This window comes from Pituophis catenifer, unplaced genomic scaffold, assembly GCF_029215685.1.
Source record: "Pituophis catenifer annectens isolate HBS135680 unplaced genomic scaffold, rPitCat1.0.hap2 SCAF_1, whole genome shotgun sequence".
In the NCBI taxonomy this organism is placed as follows: Eukaryota; Metazoa; Chordata; class Lepidosauria; order Squamata; family Colubridae; genus Pituophis; species Pituophis catenifer.
The window spans coordinates 196084328-196101239 of NW_027256881.1; the positions used below are offsets into that span (position 1 = coordinate 196084328).

Genomic DNA, 16912 nt, shown 5'->3' on the forward strand with positions numbered 1-16912 from the left:
TCTTTAGTTCTGGGTGGAGTTGCACTACTCTGTCAAAATCAGTGCACAGTTTTGTGGTCCTCCTGATCTCACAGCTCCTGTTTAAAGAACAAGTGGCAGCCATAGCCAGGAGAGCTTTTATATAGTGTTGATTAGATTGTCCCCCAACCCCGCTAGCCTTTCATAAAACCCTTAAGACACAGCTTTTCTCTCAAGTGGGGAGGTTGGGAGGGGGCTGAGCCTGTCAGTTGAATCTCTTTGTTATTGACTGCTTTGCGCTTGATATACATTCTTCTTTTGCTTTGTATAATTTATTTATCCTGATTGAATTGATATTTTATTGTGTCAGCTGTCTAGAGTTGCCCATGTGAGAGGGAATGGCCATATACATCTACCAAATAAATAAATACATCTATAAAGCTCTCCTCCAATAATTTGCTGAACAAATAGGGAGCACCTGCACTACCCCTAGGAAACCACTCTTCCTAGAAATAGGAGAGACCTGAGCCAATCAAAGAAATAGCTCCTTGAATTAGAAGAGACCGCTAGTTTTACAGCTGGCTGAAATGGTTTACTTTGCTATTGTTAAAAACCTGCTACTACATGAAGAAGTAGAAAAGATATGTTAAATAAGATACATTTATTCCTTATTTCCTCGGCTAAGTATCAAATTAATTTAAACAATATTTTTAAAAACCTTTTCCTTTCCTTATAATTCAAAAGGGGAAGGTTAAGTTAGGAGTTAGGTTTTACTAAATGGAATCTAATATAATATCATTATTTTTCTGAAAATTGCAATTGGAGAAATGAATTAATTTTATATCACCTAATTCTTTATTTCAAAGAAAATCCCACTGGAATTTGCTTTCTTGCAGGTATGTCCAAGAAAACAAATATTCAAGTTCACTGGAATTGCAAAATACTGCATACACGTATTATGTTTCTTTTTATTACTTAAAGACAACACACAGAGTATAGTTAAATACCATGAATAAGATTTTTACCTTAGGTTAATAAATAGTTGTACCAAAAATAATTAGGCCTTTTTTCTTATATTATTTTGCTTCTTTGAGGAAGCTGTTAACACTTTCCCCCAACCATAAAAATAATTCCAATTGAATTAGATTGGGGCTTATCGCTAAATGGAGGATTGAGGTAGTAGCTTGAAGGTGCTGCTACAAAATCAAGCCAAGGAGAAAATAATTCATTAGACAACCTCAAGCACTCAAAATATGGAAATGATAACTTTTGCAGTCATTCCTTTTTCCATTCATAGGTTTAAGCAGCACTTTTTTTTTTGTCCTTGTATCAATACTGGATCAGAGTATTGGAAATAACAAAGAATGGTGAACTAGAATATCATACTAATGGAAATACTAGACTTAAGTAAAATGTACCTGATTAAAAGTAGACACACTAAAAAAAAACAGAACCTTTTGCACCTGATTAGCTCTACCATTTTGGTGGAGTCTCAGACACCAGAGGTGTGGGCAGGGTCCTTAGTCCTTCTTGGACCCTAAGAGGCCCCTGCTTCAGGCCCAAGAATGCTATCCAGCTGCTGTCAGATGCTTTGGCAGTGTTGTTTCATAGGAAAGGGAGAATTGACATCTTGTGCTCTATATCAGGCTTACAATGTGTTAAAAAAGCCTCCAACAGAACCCAAGGCTGTGCTAATGTCATTCCTCCCAGGCGATTTCTGTTGCAGGCTCCCCCTTTTCACATTCGTTGTCAGTTATTTTAAGAACAATTTCAAACCTTCTCCGTGGAAAGTCAGTGCTCTGTGCAATAAAAAATAAAACCTATTTCTGAAAAAGCATCAACGGGATTTTCTCTGAAGTGTTCCAGTGCCTTTTGGTTTCTCCTTGTTTTGTTTGCCAACAGAATGTCGGTAAGATTTCTTTGAATAATTGACTTTCACCCATCCGCCTTCGCTGACTTTGCTTTCTTCCTCTTCTTCTTCTGCTTCAGTTTTCAAGGGCATCCCTGGTATTGATTTGTGCTGCTGTGGGTAATGAGGGTGCTTTCTCTCATGCGTCCTTGGCAGATGTTGATATTGATTGAAGGTTGACTGGGAAGACCTAGAATATTTCCCAGCATTTCTCAGTGTCCCTGGAGTAGCTGGGTTTCTTACCCAACGCTTTCCAGCTGCTGCCCCTCCAGGAGAGACACTGCTGTGATAGTTATTTCTGTTTCTGGTTTTGGAGCTGCCTCTTTCCGATGGACTATCCGAAGTCGAAGTTGCACTGGAGCTGCTGCTTCCCTTGGAATTCAGATGTAAAGATGATAAATAGGTTGTTGGCGATGAGCTTCTTGACTGAATGAGCGGGGTAATATGATAGGTAGTGGGCACTGAAGTCCGCCTCACAGCAGCCGCGTAAGTGTCTTGATTGTGAAGGTAGGGTAAAAAATGGGTTAAGTTGTTGGGACTGTGGGGACGGGAATGTTGGAGAGAAGGGCTGCTTGTCACACGGTGCATTTTCAATGCATTCATCCACTGGCAGTCAATACCTGGAATGAAACAAAGGCACCATCAACTTTAATCCCAAGTAGTCACAAGAGATCTGATAAGATCCTGATATTACCCCTTTGATAGCTGTAGCTACTGGAGTCATTAATTTGCTCCAGGATCCATAATGGATTGACTCTTCCTTGCAATCTCCAATGGAGTGTCGTAATTAAAGGCACCAAAGCTAGAAATTGAGAAATTCCAGTCCCACTTTAAGCATGAAGCTAGCTGGATGACTTTGAGCCAGTCATTGTCCCCCAGAACTAAGAAGAAGGCACAGGCAAACCACTTCCAAAAATCTTGCCAAGTCCATTTGAAGGATTTGACCAGGCAATTGCCGAGAGTCAAGACTGACTGGAAGGCATACACACACACACACACACACACACACACACACACACACACACAGAGAGAGAGAGAGAGAGAGAGAGAGAGAGAGAGAGAGAGAGGGAGAGAGAGAATATGAACTCCCTATCTGAAAGTGCATCTTCAAGGTATAATGTTTCTACAGTTGAACTCTGTTCTTCAGACACTGTTATGATGATTTTAATTGCAGAGATTTGCAATGTAACTTTAACCACCTCACTGATTAGACAGATTTTCTGTTAACTACACATACTCCCAACACAACCCCAACCCCTACGCAAACAGCACATCACAGATCTTTAGAGCTGACACCTTTCATCACTATCCTTTGGTTCAAAACTGATGATACAGGTGCAATTCAGAAGTACTCCAAGTGGGACACAAGTCATTACAACTTTAATTACATCTTTAAAACTTACTGAAAATAATAAGACATAATTAACAGAATGTCTCTTTCTGTATAAATGAGAGCCAGAACTGTTAAGGTGTTATAAACAAGAAGGCTATGATTTCTGGGCCTCTGTTGGGCATGAAAGCTGTCTGGGTGACTTTGGGCCAGTCCCTCTCTCTCAACCTATCTCATAGGGTTGCTGCTGTGGGGAAAATAGGACGAGGAAGGAATATTAGGCATGTCTCCTTGAGTTGTAAAAAAATGAAAGTGACAAATAAACATAAAAAATATTAAATGCCCTTTGCAAAAGCAAGGCTTTTGTTTCTCTCCTGATGAACTGCAGACCCTTTGAATGAGTGATAGGTGGGGCTTTTAGATAAAAAGGTTTAAAAAGCATTGCATTAGACTCCGAACATTTGGTTGCTACAAATATATTAGTTGTATTTGTTATTTTTATTTCAAACAGTAAGGAATACAGCAGATTGGAAGATGAGGGTTTTAGGCATGCAACTTCAGGAAATTAATAAAAATATACTATAATCCAATTTAAGATCATGACTAAAGAATGGATGGTTAAAGACAAAAGAGAGATAGGGTTTTAGATGCAAGTATGAATGTACCTCAGCTAGGATTCTAGAAGAGCAATGTGCAAATTCTGTTTTGTTCACGGCCTGTTCCCGTCTATGTGCAACATGACAAGATGCTCACTTCAAAAGTCGGCTTGGCCTGGCCCAGGGGTGGGAGAGGAGTACTCAGGAATTATAAGAGGCAAAATGGGTTTCTTAATTATCTACACCCTACTGGTTCCTTAAGAAACTCCCATCTCCTAACAAAGAAACCAAAGAGACCCCAAATTTATTGCTTAACGCATTGTAAGCCGCCCTGAGTCTCTGGAGAAGGGCGGCATATAAATAAATAAATAAATAAATTGCTTCCACACAGTTTGAGGGTACAAAATGGATGGAGATTTCAGGCCAACCTTTTACATTTCCGTAGACCTCCCAGTCCCCACCTAGAAGCCAATGGGTTACTTTAGAGATCATAGTTTTTCAAATTCAGCAACTTTAACAAGTGTGGATGTCAACTCCCAAAATTCCCCAGCCAGCAACTTAAAGTTGCTGGGGTTGAGAAATGCTGCTTTAGAGAGACCCTTTCCCTCTTAACAAGTCTGGCTTTGGGGCAAGGGTGAAATTCACTTACCTCCCCTACCAGTTCGCAAATGTGCACGCGCTGTGCGCACACTTGCTTCGCTCGTGCGTGTGTGTCCACACATGCACAAAGCCTTCTGTGCATGCACAGAGGCTGAAATCGTCGCAAAAAAGGGATGTCATGACATCCACGTGGGTGGGCGGAGCTTCTCGCAGCCGCCGCTACCGGTTTGCCTGAGCCGGATAGAACCGGCTGAATTTCACCCCTGTTTCGGGGGACGTGCCGGTTTTTGAAAAGGTTTTCTTTCTCCGGCATTTGCTCTTTCTCCAAACATTGCCTCAATTGACTTACTGGAATTGGATCTGCTCCGAGGGTTGCCTTCCACGTTTGGGAGAGATGTCTGTATTTTCAGCTGTACTGATTTCACTTCATCCTGCAGTTTCACCTGACTCCATTGCACTTGCTGGATGTGTTTGGTAGATTTGGGAGAGTGGACATCAGCCTATCCAAAAAAGAAAAACAAGCTCTTTTTCAGAATCCCACAAGAACACACCCAATTTGTCCAGATTTTTAATGTTTGATTCTGAAACAGATAGTTCAGATAGTCCTCGACGTACAACCACAATTGAGCCCAAAGTTTCTCTTGTTAAGTGAGACATTTGTTAAGTGAGTTTTGGCCCATTTTACAACCTTTCTTCCCAAGGCTGTTAAGTGAATCACTGCAGTTGATAAGTTAGTAAGACGGTTGTTAAATGAATCTGGCTTCCCCATTGACTTTGCTTGTCAGAAGGTCGCAAAAGGGGATCACATGACCTTGGGACAAAGCAATGGTCATAAGTATGAACTAGTTGCCAAGCATCTGGATTTTCATCCCATGATCATGGGGATGCCACAAAGGTTGTAAGTGTGAAAAATGGCCATAAGTCACTTTTTCGGTGCGTTGTAATTTTTATTTATTTTTTTTCTTTGTGCCCTTCCGCCTCAAGCAGTGATGGACATTCTTTTAACGATTGGGTTTTAATAGAATCATTTAGTAGTTATGGCACTTCAAGTCAATAATCATTTCTGCAAGAGGAAGAAGACACTAAGGATTTCTGGTTGCCGGGCTCTGCTTGTGGCAAGGTCCCTTTAAACTTGCTGCCAGTCTCTAATTCCTGTGAGGAGGCTGCAGTTTGAAAGGAGCCCGGGGTTGTTTTCCCAGTTCACAGAGAGCAGCTCTTCTCCACTTCTGAGGCATGCAAGGCCAGAATTTCCCTGTCAGCCTCTCTCACTGCTTGAATCCTTGTGACAGATAGAGCTGAGATTTCAATTATTAACCTCAGTGTGAAGTATCCTATTGGTCTTTATGAAACACCTTTCTTTTTTTGTAAATATCCAAAACCCTACTCATACAAAGACTAATTCCCTCCCTATTATATGTTGCTAAATTGGTTCCGTTTTTTTATTTTATATTTTCCTTCATGCCCCTTCCCTTCTCCTGTTGTATCTCTGCTAATTAGCAATGTGTCAAAAAGATAAGAAAGGCGATCCCTTCAATAAATGTTACCTACCACAACTGTTAGTCAAAAGAAAAAAGAGAAAGGAAACTTTTTAAAACTTACGTGATCAAGTTTTCCCAGTGAGCAGTCTGAACACGGTTTATAGCATTCAGATTTATAGGAAATTGGTCATTTAAAAGTAATTACAAACGTTTACAAAAGTGAGCCCTAAAATTTAGAAATGCAGGTTTCTCGTTGTGCAATCACGTTGGCAGAATGAATGACTCACTTTTATTTTACTTCAAACACTAACCTCATAAGTCACTGTGCACTCGACAGTCTGATCTTTTCCTATCCCCACAATCCACTTCTCCATCACAAATGGAGGCTGCAAGAAAAAAAACCACAACATTTAGGTATCCTTTGCCTTGCTCCTCCAACTTTGGAGGGGCTGTTGTTTTATTTACCTGAGGACTTTTACATGTGTGACCTCTGTTAAAACATACACATTTTAAATATATATATTGAAAAAGTGGAAAATTTCTACAAAGGTTGTAATTTATTTTATCATTGCTGTTGGGCTGTAATTTTAGCATATAAAAGAAATGGGCTCTAATCTTCTGTTTGAATCTAAATTTGGCCAAGGAGAATCCCCTCTCAATTTCTCATTCTGAAGGGTTATGAATATTCAGAAGGGAAATTCTACTAATTAGCAGAGCTTTGCATGCTTCAAAAATGATTTGAAAGAGATGGTTCCCAAACATGCCAGAGAACAAGCATATCACCTCTTTAAAGCAGCCATGTTTTTTTAAAAAAGAGAAATCAACTCTGGCCACATCTTACAGAAATCCAAAAAAAGATGTAGCTGCTTTAAAGGGATGCTGTGCTCATATCCCAGTATGCTATGAAACACCTCATGCAGTTCATTTTTTAGCTATGTCACATCCTATTCTTTAGGATGTGTCCGGTACCCCTGCTTTGGCTTTAGATCATAGATCTTTCTCTTAGCATCACCACTCAGCATCATTGCAGTGAACCAGAAAAACCTCTGGACAGGATCAGACAGATCTGGGATGGGGAACCTTTTAACTCTAGAACAGGGGTGTCAAACTCGTGTTGTCATGGAGTCATCACCTGACATATCGTGACTTTTCCCTCCTTTGCTAAACCAGGCATCGGCGTAGCCAGCGCTTGATGCATGCAGCCCGCAGGTTGCAAATTTGATTCCCCTGTTCTAGAGGAATAGTTATCCTTAAAGCTATCCTGTTGGAGCCAAATGGTGCCCAGACTGGAAGCAAGCAATCTATGCGGTTAGAACTTGAAATCAATAGGAACTCTAAAGAGAATTTTGAATGGCTTAGTTGCTCATCCTTAATCCTGGAGACATGTTTGATAAATACATAGTCACTCTCTCACACATACACATTCACACTCTTGAATTTACATGAATGTGAACACACACCCTTGTCTCGAAGTGATGTAAGGTTTCTTAAATGTAGGCCTCACTTTCTATTCAATCACTTGTCTGTTCAACTCTCTGCAGATAGGTCTAGGTTAGTTAAAATAACAGCAATGCAGAGGCATTTATGTAATAATGTTTAAATTGCAGCAACAGAATTACCTAATTCCTCCAAAATTATTTGTTATGAAATGGTTCCGCGGGTTAGCCTTGTAGCCGTTACTGTGCCTTAAACTGAGGTTGTTCTTCTATAAGACTTTCCCCTTGGCTTTAATATCACTGACTGACAGATCCCACTATCCCTTTTAAAGGCCAGATCTGGCAGGAAGATTGTGACAAATTTTTAATCCATACATATCTGGTGTCATAAAAATCACGACACTTCCAGATGATTCCAGATAATACAAAGAGCTAGGTCAGGTATGACTTGCATGTAAGGCAGCCTGTGTCATTTAGGGGAAATCTTTGGATTTTCAGGTGCAGCTTTTAGGAGGGACACAGGGGGCTGCAGAGGGGGCCTGAATGAAGAACCAGGAAAGACCCAGTGCATAAATAGAGTTTATCTCATCTCTAGATCCTAGCCAGGGTTTATTGGGAAAAATTGTATTATAAATAACTGAATAACTAAATGCTACTCCAACTGGAACCATGCAACATTCTTCTTACCTTCTAAAAATAAAATATTGGAGTAGAGTGTGAAATACCTTCTTAGCTAGCTTCATCAAATTGGTTACATTGTGTGTTTGTGTTTAGCCCTTATAATTTATACCCTTTTTGGGGGGCAATTTTTGTAAGATATTTTCCTTTGTTATAAGTCACAGCTAATAACTGATGGAATTTTTCTGAAGCCAGAGTTTCCTTCAGGAACTAGGATTTTAATCTGAGGGACATTTAGCATTAACATTCTTTGACTTTATTTTAAAAGCTACGCTGTTTTATAATGTTATTCATGTCAAAATTATGGCTGTGGCTGCCTTTATTAAAGCTGAATGATTTTAATTTTTAAAAATAAATAAATTGTCCCATCAGGTCACAAATGAAGAATTAGCTTCTTCAGTTGCAGTCACATCAACTATCACCAGGGAACACACAGCCAAATTCCGCCTTCCTACTCCACAGGCTTGGCAGACATGTACCTCTGTGGTCACTGGCTTCCAGAACATTTCTGCAGCAACACAATTCAACTACTTCCCTTTTATAGACCACCTTGGTTAGCAACCATTCCCAAATATGACAGTAATAAATGGTATTTCTTTTTCTGACCAGTGAGTGAATTTATGACCAAATTTCTTACACATGATAACAAAAATCCTCAGTGTGAAACTGATTAAGGTCTAGTCAGGCAGCAGCGCCAGCTGGCCAGAGGGTTCTAATGAACTAATTAAGGTCACAGAGCTGAGCTTGTGGTTAGCACTTTTTAGGGATGTGCTGCACTGCAGAGAAAAGCAACTCAGGAAGAGATCGCTTGTTTGGGCAATCTCTCAGCTCTATGAGGGAGCAACAAAAGGAGGAAAAATTGGCTGGATGCCAGACACTGTGCAAGAGAAGTTCATAAGATGGCAGCAACCAGTGATTTTCACAGCATCTCTCTCTCTCTCTCTGACATGTATTCACTTAGTGACCATTTCATTTAAAGACCAAGTTGTTGGAACAGAATAAGCTTACTGAAGAAGAAGAGAATGTTGGGAACTGTTGGGATCACATAGCAGAATGAAATCCAGTCTGTGCATATTAATCTAATTTAGCAGTCCCCAACCTTTGTGGCTTGGCGGCCCAGCTGGGGGAGGGGAGAGGGGAACTGGGCCACACACTCATGCAGCTGTTGCACAAGCAGCATGGTGGCCCGCACATGTGCGATTGCCTGCAGGCCCACAAAAGATGAGCTGCGCACATGAGCGTTCCGGCCAGCTGCTTGCATGGCCAATCCCGAATAGGCCATGGCTTGGTAGAAGATCATGGCACAGAGGTTGGGGACCCCTGATCTAATTCGCATCAGGAACATCTATCACTGATCTCAGATTCATGACACTCCAAGTCAGTTTCTGTGGTTTGCAATAAGGTTTTTGTCCAAGGACAAGACACTGAACGTTACATAGCTCTACAGGCTGGTCTAAGTGACCAACATTTGAAAACGTATTAAAATGTATTAATGAATCAATCTCAGATTTGAGATTGAAGTTGATTGATCAAAACATTGTATTTTAGGTGTATTATACTCCCTGAAGAATGTACTTTAAAGCAGGAGTCCCCAACCCCAGGTTTGTGGACCGACACCAGTTCATGGCATGCCAGCAACAAGGTTGCACAAACAAGCGAAGCCCCATCCATGGGATGCAGGCAGCATGCAAATCCACGCCCCCTGCAGTCCATCGGAAAACCTCTCTCCACAGAATTGGTCCCAGAAAGTCCAGTTGCCTCTTGAAAAAGCACTTTTGGGACAACCATGACCTTGGTGACTGAGAATCTCCATAAACATTACCATAACTACAAACTTACCTTTGTCATTTTTAAAATCTCGACATCGGGTAGATTAGTGTTAAACGTCACGTCTTTTATATATGTTATTGCAATTTCATCCCCATCCATTTCCATATAGATTTTCCATTTGCAATCCTAGTTTTGGAAAGAAAATACAAAATATTAAATTGCAGTGGATTCTGCTATGAATACAAAGCTTCTCCTCCTGTCTCTCCAGCCATCACCCCCATATTAGTAATTATATATGTTTTTATGAATAAATATATAGAGTTGAACTTTAATGATGATGAAACAATAAAAAAGTAGCCTGAAAAGCAAAAGTTATTTGAGTTTCTGTCACATGAGAAGAAGCAATCTACTTTGCTAGTTCGATGTATGTTTTAAGCTGAATCATTGTTGGCTGGTCTCCGGAAGTGGCTACAATACCATTTCCCAAGTGTATTTCTCTCCCACCGAAAGGTACAAAACCCAAAATGTCGTCAGGTCTGGGGGTCCCAGGGGACTGGTATCATTCCAAGATAGCTCCATTATTGTAGTTAACATCCACTCTCTTCTTTTTAATATTTTAATAATGGTTATTTTTTATTTTGTTACTTGTTCTGCCACCCATAGTCACTTTTTTTGTGAGGTGGAAGGCTATACAAATTTGATGTATAAATAAGTGAGGGAAGGAATTTGGACTCTCTTCTAATATTCTGGCGCTGTAGGGCAGGAAGAAAAATGGAAGAAGCAAGTCTCCGAAAAAATAAGTTTTAAGCACCAAATTAAAATCTTTATACTGGAAATGTGCTTCCCTACAGAGCAAGAACAATCTATGTTTGGGTGTTTCTGAAATAATCAGTGTTCAGTTACTTTTTTACATACATATATACTACTCTCACTTTTAAGGTAAGCCATGTTATACAAAGTGCCAAAAAAAGAATAGGAAGTGGCAAGCCAAAGAAATTAATGTTTAGGATAAGATTGGAAAAGCAAATATAGAGAGGTAGTATCAAAAATCTAGTCATAAATTGCGTGGTTCTAAGTTGAGACACTCATGTGACCGTTTTTCTATTTTTTTAGATTTTTCATGATTGTTAAACAAACGATCGTAGTTAAGAAAATGCCATGGTCATTAAGCAATGCTATTCTTTCAAATGGGCTTTTTAAAGAACTTATTTCTTCTTTGCTCCCCACACTTTGAAAGTGTTCCATTCCTACTGCATTCAAGATACCGTTACGTTTCTTCTCGCACCCAGTTCCAAATAAGACTGTGACCAGAGATATGATATAACATTTCTGATTTGTTTTGACACATTCTTTCTCCATTATCATTTGTATCCTGATCACCATTTTTTTTTTACTAGTGTATGCCTCTCTTAAATCTTCTCATCCATTTCCCCATCTTTAGTAATGTTCCTTCATGGTACACAAAACAGGTACTTGCTTTAGGGTGGGGTTTTGGGTTTTTTTTTGCCATTTATGTTTGACTTACAATTATTCACTCTGTTTTCAGTCTCAAACACTATCTGGTCTTTGATGTATTAAATTTCAGATCTATACTCATACAATCTAGCTAATGTTTGTTAGTGATTTCTGCTTTTAAATCCCTGACTCCCTTTGTCTCGTTGCCCTTTTGGCTGCCCTACACCGCAGCACTCCTTGCCAGTAGTGGTGGAGGCGGCAGTACTGGGGCTGAGAAAGTGACCTGGGGCCTTCAGTAATCTCAGCCAGTTGCCACCATCCCCGGGCATCTTCTTTGCCCTCATGTTGCCCCTGCCACCAAAGAATAACGCCCCAAGCCATAGCCAGCCACCCCAGTGCCACAGTTGAAAGCCCCAGCTGCTTCCACCACTCTCTGTTCTGCCGATTCTGCTATCCCCAATTGACCTTCGCCATCTTCCTCCCCCTGCTGATGAGGTGTATCTTGTGTCTATGCAGGCAGCTGCTGGCTATGCCAGACCTTCCCAAAGCCATTTGGGCCATTATCCAGATTGCTCATGCCATTTTTGCAATGTTTTAGAAAGCCTTTGGAAAGCCTTTGAGGCCTTCCAAAGCATTGCGAAAATGGCATGATCGTAAGTGTAAGCAGCCTGCCCAGCACCCAAGCAGCTGTAACTTTAGGGACTGAGCACAGTTATCATTTGTTTAGTGCCGCTATAACTTCAAACTGCTACTGAGTGGATGGTCATTAAGTGAGGATTACCTGTAATCCCATTTTGTAGTTCAGCTAATTTGGATGTAATTCCCCTGAGCTTCTAGAAAGGACATTCGGTGTGCAAGTCAACTATCCTGTTACCACAGATTCACATTTTTTTGTTCACAACTGAATTAGGCTAAATTTCACAAACACATACATACAGCCTCCTCCCCCTCCCACCATTTTATGTTCCAGCCTCCCTCCTGCATTCCATCTTAACACAGATTGCTATAGTCAGGATAATTAATCAGGCATTGCTGCAGAGCTGCCTGAAAAAAAATCCCAACCCGAGGGATTTGGTACTCCATTTCCCTCAAAAGAAAGCTCTTAGACCCCAGTTAGCAATGCCCCATTACCTCTTATGGAGTCAGTCCAAGGACAAATATTTCAGGGATACGAAATGAAAATATCCTGCCAGTATAAAGCAGGGCTTTTCAGTGTCAATGGCTTGATATGTTGCCGAATAGGATCAACAGTATAATTCATGTATTAGATTTAACTATATGCATTTTAGACTTGCTGCCTATTTTTAACGTATGAATACAGAAACGTTTCTCTGTTCGTTCTCTTCATGTATAAAAATGAAAGGCTATGGCTGTCTGACTCTGTGGTATAATCTTAAAAGGTGGTCTATAGAATACAGTGGGAGACAAAAGCACGTTTTAAATGGTAAGTGTAACTTTACTCTCCACACCTATTGCTAGCAGGTGATGGGTGTTCTACCAACAGTACAGCTGAAGTTTTGTTGTGGGATTAAGTAGCATCATCATCACGACAATCTTCTTAGCGTAGGAAGAAAGGAAATCTTTTCCATGGAACTACTGAAGATAAGTTAAAATATGGGGAGGGGGGATGAACGTTTAACAGAATTCTTTGAATATGCGACAAGAGAAAATGGCAAGTCCTCACAAGTCAAAGCAAAGCAAGGAACTGTGGAGGTATTGCAGTACAATCTCAAAAGCCAAGTCTTCTGATTTCACTGAAAGTTACTCCCATTTAAGTAAGTACAATATTAGATTTCAATGCGTTTTCTTCCTTTTCTCATTATGCTGGTCCATAAGTCTCATTCTAACAGGCCGAAGGAATTCTAAGTACTCATTTCTGCATATTGCCAGAGGTTTAAAGAATGAAAACACATGATGGTAAATGTAGATAAGTCCAATTACTTTTTTTAAAAAAAAATCCAGCAATAGCTTCTGGTGGTTGAAACATAATGATCCTATAGGAAACACTGCTACTCTATATAAATGGAAAATAGCTTATAAAGGTTCCATGTCTCTAATTTATTTATTTTTATTTATTTGTTTACTTGTATCCTGCCTTGATTATTTTTACAAACAATTCAAGGAGGTGAGACATAAGTTTTCATTTCTCTCTCTCTCTCTCTCTCCCTCTCTCTCTCTCTCCTTCTCTCTCCTCCCCCTCCCCCCATTGTTTGCTAATTTAGCTTAACGAAAATAACTACAAATAACATTTCATTACTAGCATGTTGATAACTAAATTGCATTTTAGGCAGTTCCAGTCTTCCATAATTCACTGAATTTGGTGACACTGGTCATTATGGTCATTGATCATATCCTATTAATACTGCCTTGGAATAAGTACATTTTTCTTCTGGGATTACAGAACTTGTCTACTGGCCTGAAGCTTCCATCTTCCCATTTTAAGCAATCTTTGATCCATCATGGCTTTGTCATCTATAAGTCACAAGATAGAAAAGGCAAAGTAACCCTGATGAACATGATAGTGATACCATATATTAAATATTACTGAGAAAATACATTAATATTTAGGAATTTACTATAAATTGTATTTCAATAATTTAATATAAGTAGAACTGTACATGGTTTGCAAATATTGGGAAGAAGTGCCTTGGATCTTACATGAACATGGACCTCTCTGCTGAGAGTCAACTCATTTGAGAGGTACTTAAAGCAGTGGCATCTATTATTGGACTCACTCAGAAGAAGACAAAGCTGCTTTAATGAATAGCTCATGCATGATCGGAAGTACTTCTGAATCCTTTTGAAGGGGTGCACCATTCTAATTGTAATCGCCAATCCTCATCCTGTGATTTAATGCTCTGAAGAGCAGCTCATAGCACTGGGGGTAAGAATGATGCTCTTTAAAATACAAATGAACTGGATACATCCTATAAAAGTGAGACAAGTGTACTCCCACTGAAAAGCAAAACAAAGCTTTGAATCACATGGAGTGAATCCGATCATTCTGCAAATGGCTATTGAAGGACGATGCAAGAAGGAAACAAAGCTTCAAGGCAAGGCAAGGCAAACCTGATCTTTAAGCTGAGTGAGATGCCCAACTCCAGCAGGCAAGAAAGGCCAGCAAATTATTAGTTATTTGGATTATTATTATCATCATTGCAATCATCTTATTTTCATTGCCAGAGGAAGAAACTTTTCTGAGAGGAGTTCTCTTTCAGGTTCCAGAAATGGCCATCCAGCCATGGGTATGGTGACCTTTGAGTGGAATCCATGGATTTTTCATTGTTCCTCAGGTGATTGTGGGTAGCCACTGTACTTATTTTGTCTCTGTCAAATAGTGACAACCCATTTTTTAAAAGCAGCTGTTTTTTTAATGTTAGCCACCAGCAACATTTGTCCAGATGCTGAACTCTACTATGAATGTAGTCGAGGTTCACAGAACTCTGCTATAGTTTGTGCTACAGTACATTTATAACTTGAACGAGGAATGAGTTCTTTCAGAAGATTTTATTTAGAAGGCATGATAGTATAATTCAGATTTATATTGTGGTAAACTTAAATACAGGGGGAGGAATTGAACTGTTGGCAAACGGGCATTGCAAAATGCAACCTCAGAGGCATATGGCCCTAAACAAGGAGGCCTGGTCATGTTGGTGTAAAAGTAGTAGTGTGTTAATAATTTGAACCCCCAGTTGTTCCTTGCATTCTTTGTGATGAGGTATCTCAGTTGCCGAAGCCTGCTGTTTTAAAGGCGATAAGAACAGGAGCATCTATAGTCTTAGCACCTGGGTTATTTATCATTAAAGTGAACGCTGCTACACTACATTTTATATGCCAGATTTAAAAAAAGAGAACACAAGTATGGTTAATTTGCTTCTCTTCTTTATATATAGTGTCATGACCCACCACTGCTTTGTCCCACGAGAGGGGGGGGGCGTGAGGAGGGAAAGAGAGAGAGAGAGAGAGAGAAGAGAGATGAGATTAAAAAAAACCCCACAACTCAAAAGAAATCTGTAAGAAACTCTCCCTCAAAATTCCGTTAATAACCTCTCAGCGCCTGTTTAGGTTGCAGGGTCTGGCACTAAGAATGTTTTAATCTCTTTCAGCAAAACAATGTCTCATAATGATGTACAGGACGCTTGCCGTCCTGATGAAGAATCATACATAATTCAGCACCTTTCACTTGGCACCACTGCGATATCCTCATTAGCCGTGGCTCACGGTGGCTGTCAGATGGTGTCCATGCGAACGCAGGCATTATATTGTCTTTTGAGATGTGCAGCTGCTTCCATGACACTGCCAGTACATAAAAACATGACGCCAGTTTGTTTTATTTAGTGCTAAACCTTCCAGTTTGTAAAAACAAGGCTGACACAGAGCCTGACACGAGGCAGGGAAAATAATTAGCTCTCATTTTCTCAGGCTCCTATTTCCTTCTCCCTGCTGTGCTCCCTTTCCACTAAACCACCACATGTCAGTCGAAATGGGAGGCAATTAGTGGGCTCATTTCAGTCCCCACAACTGTGCTGAAAAGAAAGTATTTATGATGGCACAATGAGCAGCTGAAAGATTAAATAACATTTGCCTTTTGAAAAGAAAATGACTTCTAGCTAAATGGGCAATTTTTGATTATTCTCAAACAAGCTTAGAGTAGTTTGGCTTTTTAAAAAAAAATACAAGAAAGGAAAATGAGTCATTTTTAGGTGAAAGAATCAAATAAAACTTGACACAGTAATGCAAATAACTGATGTTTTATTGCAAAATATGTAAATGTGTTATAGCCTTAACAATGGCCTCTGTCTTGGGTCGAGGGAGACTGCTGCCAAGTATTCACCAATACAGGAAAAGATTGCTAAACAGCAGGTTGTTGTTGTTGTTGTTATTGTTATTGATTCCCATTTTTAATAGTATCAGGGAAAAGATTTTCATTAAAAGTAATAAACAAATAGAGTGAAGCATCAGTATATTTAAGTTGTGGGGTTTTTGTACTGCAGGGACTTTTACCAGATGTCGGAAAGCATCCCAAATCTAATGCAATTTTGGCTGAGAATGGCAGAATTAAGTCCTTGAATGCAATTAAAACAGGCTGTAGTTTTTTTAAAAAAAATAAAAGAAAAATGCTTTGCTTGCTGTTCTCTTTATTTTGAGTATTGTAAGGTGGAATTTATGCATAATAATGACTTGTTTAGGTGCTAGGAATAGCTGTGTGTCTCAAGCCCTTTTAAAACAGCAGGTTTCAGTGGGTTAGATGGAGAAATTCTATGAAGAAAAATTATTGTTTAAAGAGAAACACCCATGATTTTCAGGATTTTCCATCGCCTAAGTGACTGCAAGAAGATATATTTAAAAATTTTACTGCTTGCACAGATGCAGCGTCTGTGAAGAACAGGAAAAGTTAGAAAGTTGGGATTATGCTATACTGTATAGCGATGTTGTCATGATGGGCTTCCAATTTGAGTGCCTAATTTAAGATGATTGTGTTTATAGAGTCCCATTTTATCTTTCTAATATATTTGAGATACTATCTCAAGGGTTTAAAAGGTGCATTTTTCAAGTTGCCAAAGTTTTGTTTATATTCAGTTCAAACATTTTGTAGAGATCTCTATAAATTCAGCATGTAGATTGTAGAATGTTCTAAATATTGTTTATTTTTAACAACAATTTCTCTTATTTTTTCATTATTATTTCTCTTAGCCCTCCTC

At 39.5% G+C, this 16912-nt stretch overlaps 1 protein-coding gene across 1 annotated transcript in view; it reads right to left on the bottom strand.

Moving 5' to 3' along the window:
- Positions 1-1632: 1632 nt before the first annotated feature.
- The window catches only part of MAP3K20 (mitogen-activated protein kinase kinase kinase 20), a 105624-nt gene continuing 90344 nt past the window's right edge, over positions 1633-16912 (bottom strand). The window contains exons 18-21 of the mRNA XM_070935717.1: positions 9825-9941; positions 6183-6257; positions 4743-4893; positions 1633-2487 (exon numbers count right to left, since the gene is read on the bottom strand). Of these exons, the coding sequence (XP_070791818.1) occupies positions 1796-2487; positions 4743-4893; positions 6183-6257; positions 9825-9941 (1035 nt within the window). The 3' untranslated portion in view covers positions 1633-1795. The remainder of the gene's footprint in view (positions 2488-4742; positions 4894-6182; positions 6258-9824; positions 9942-16912) is intronic.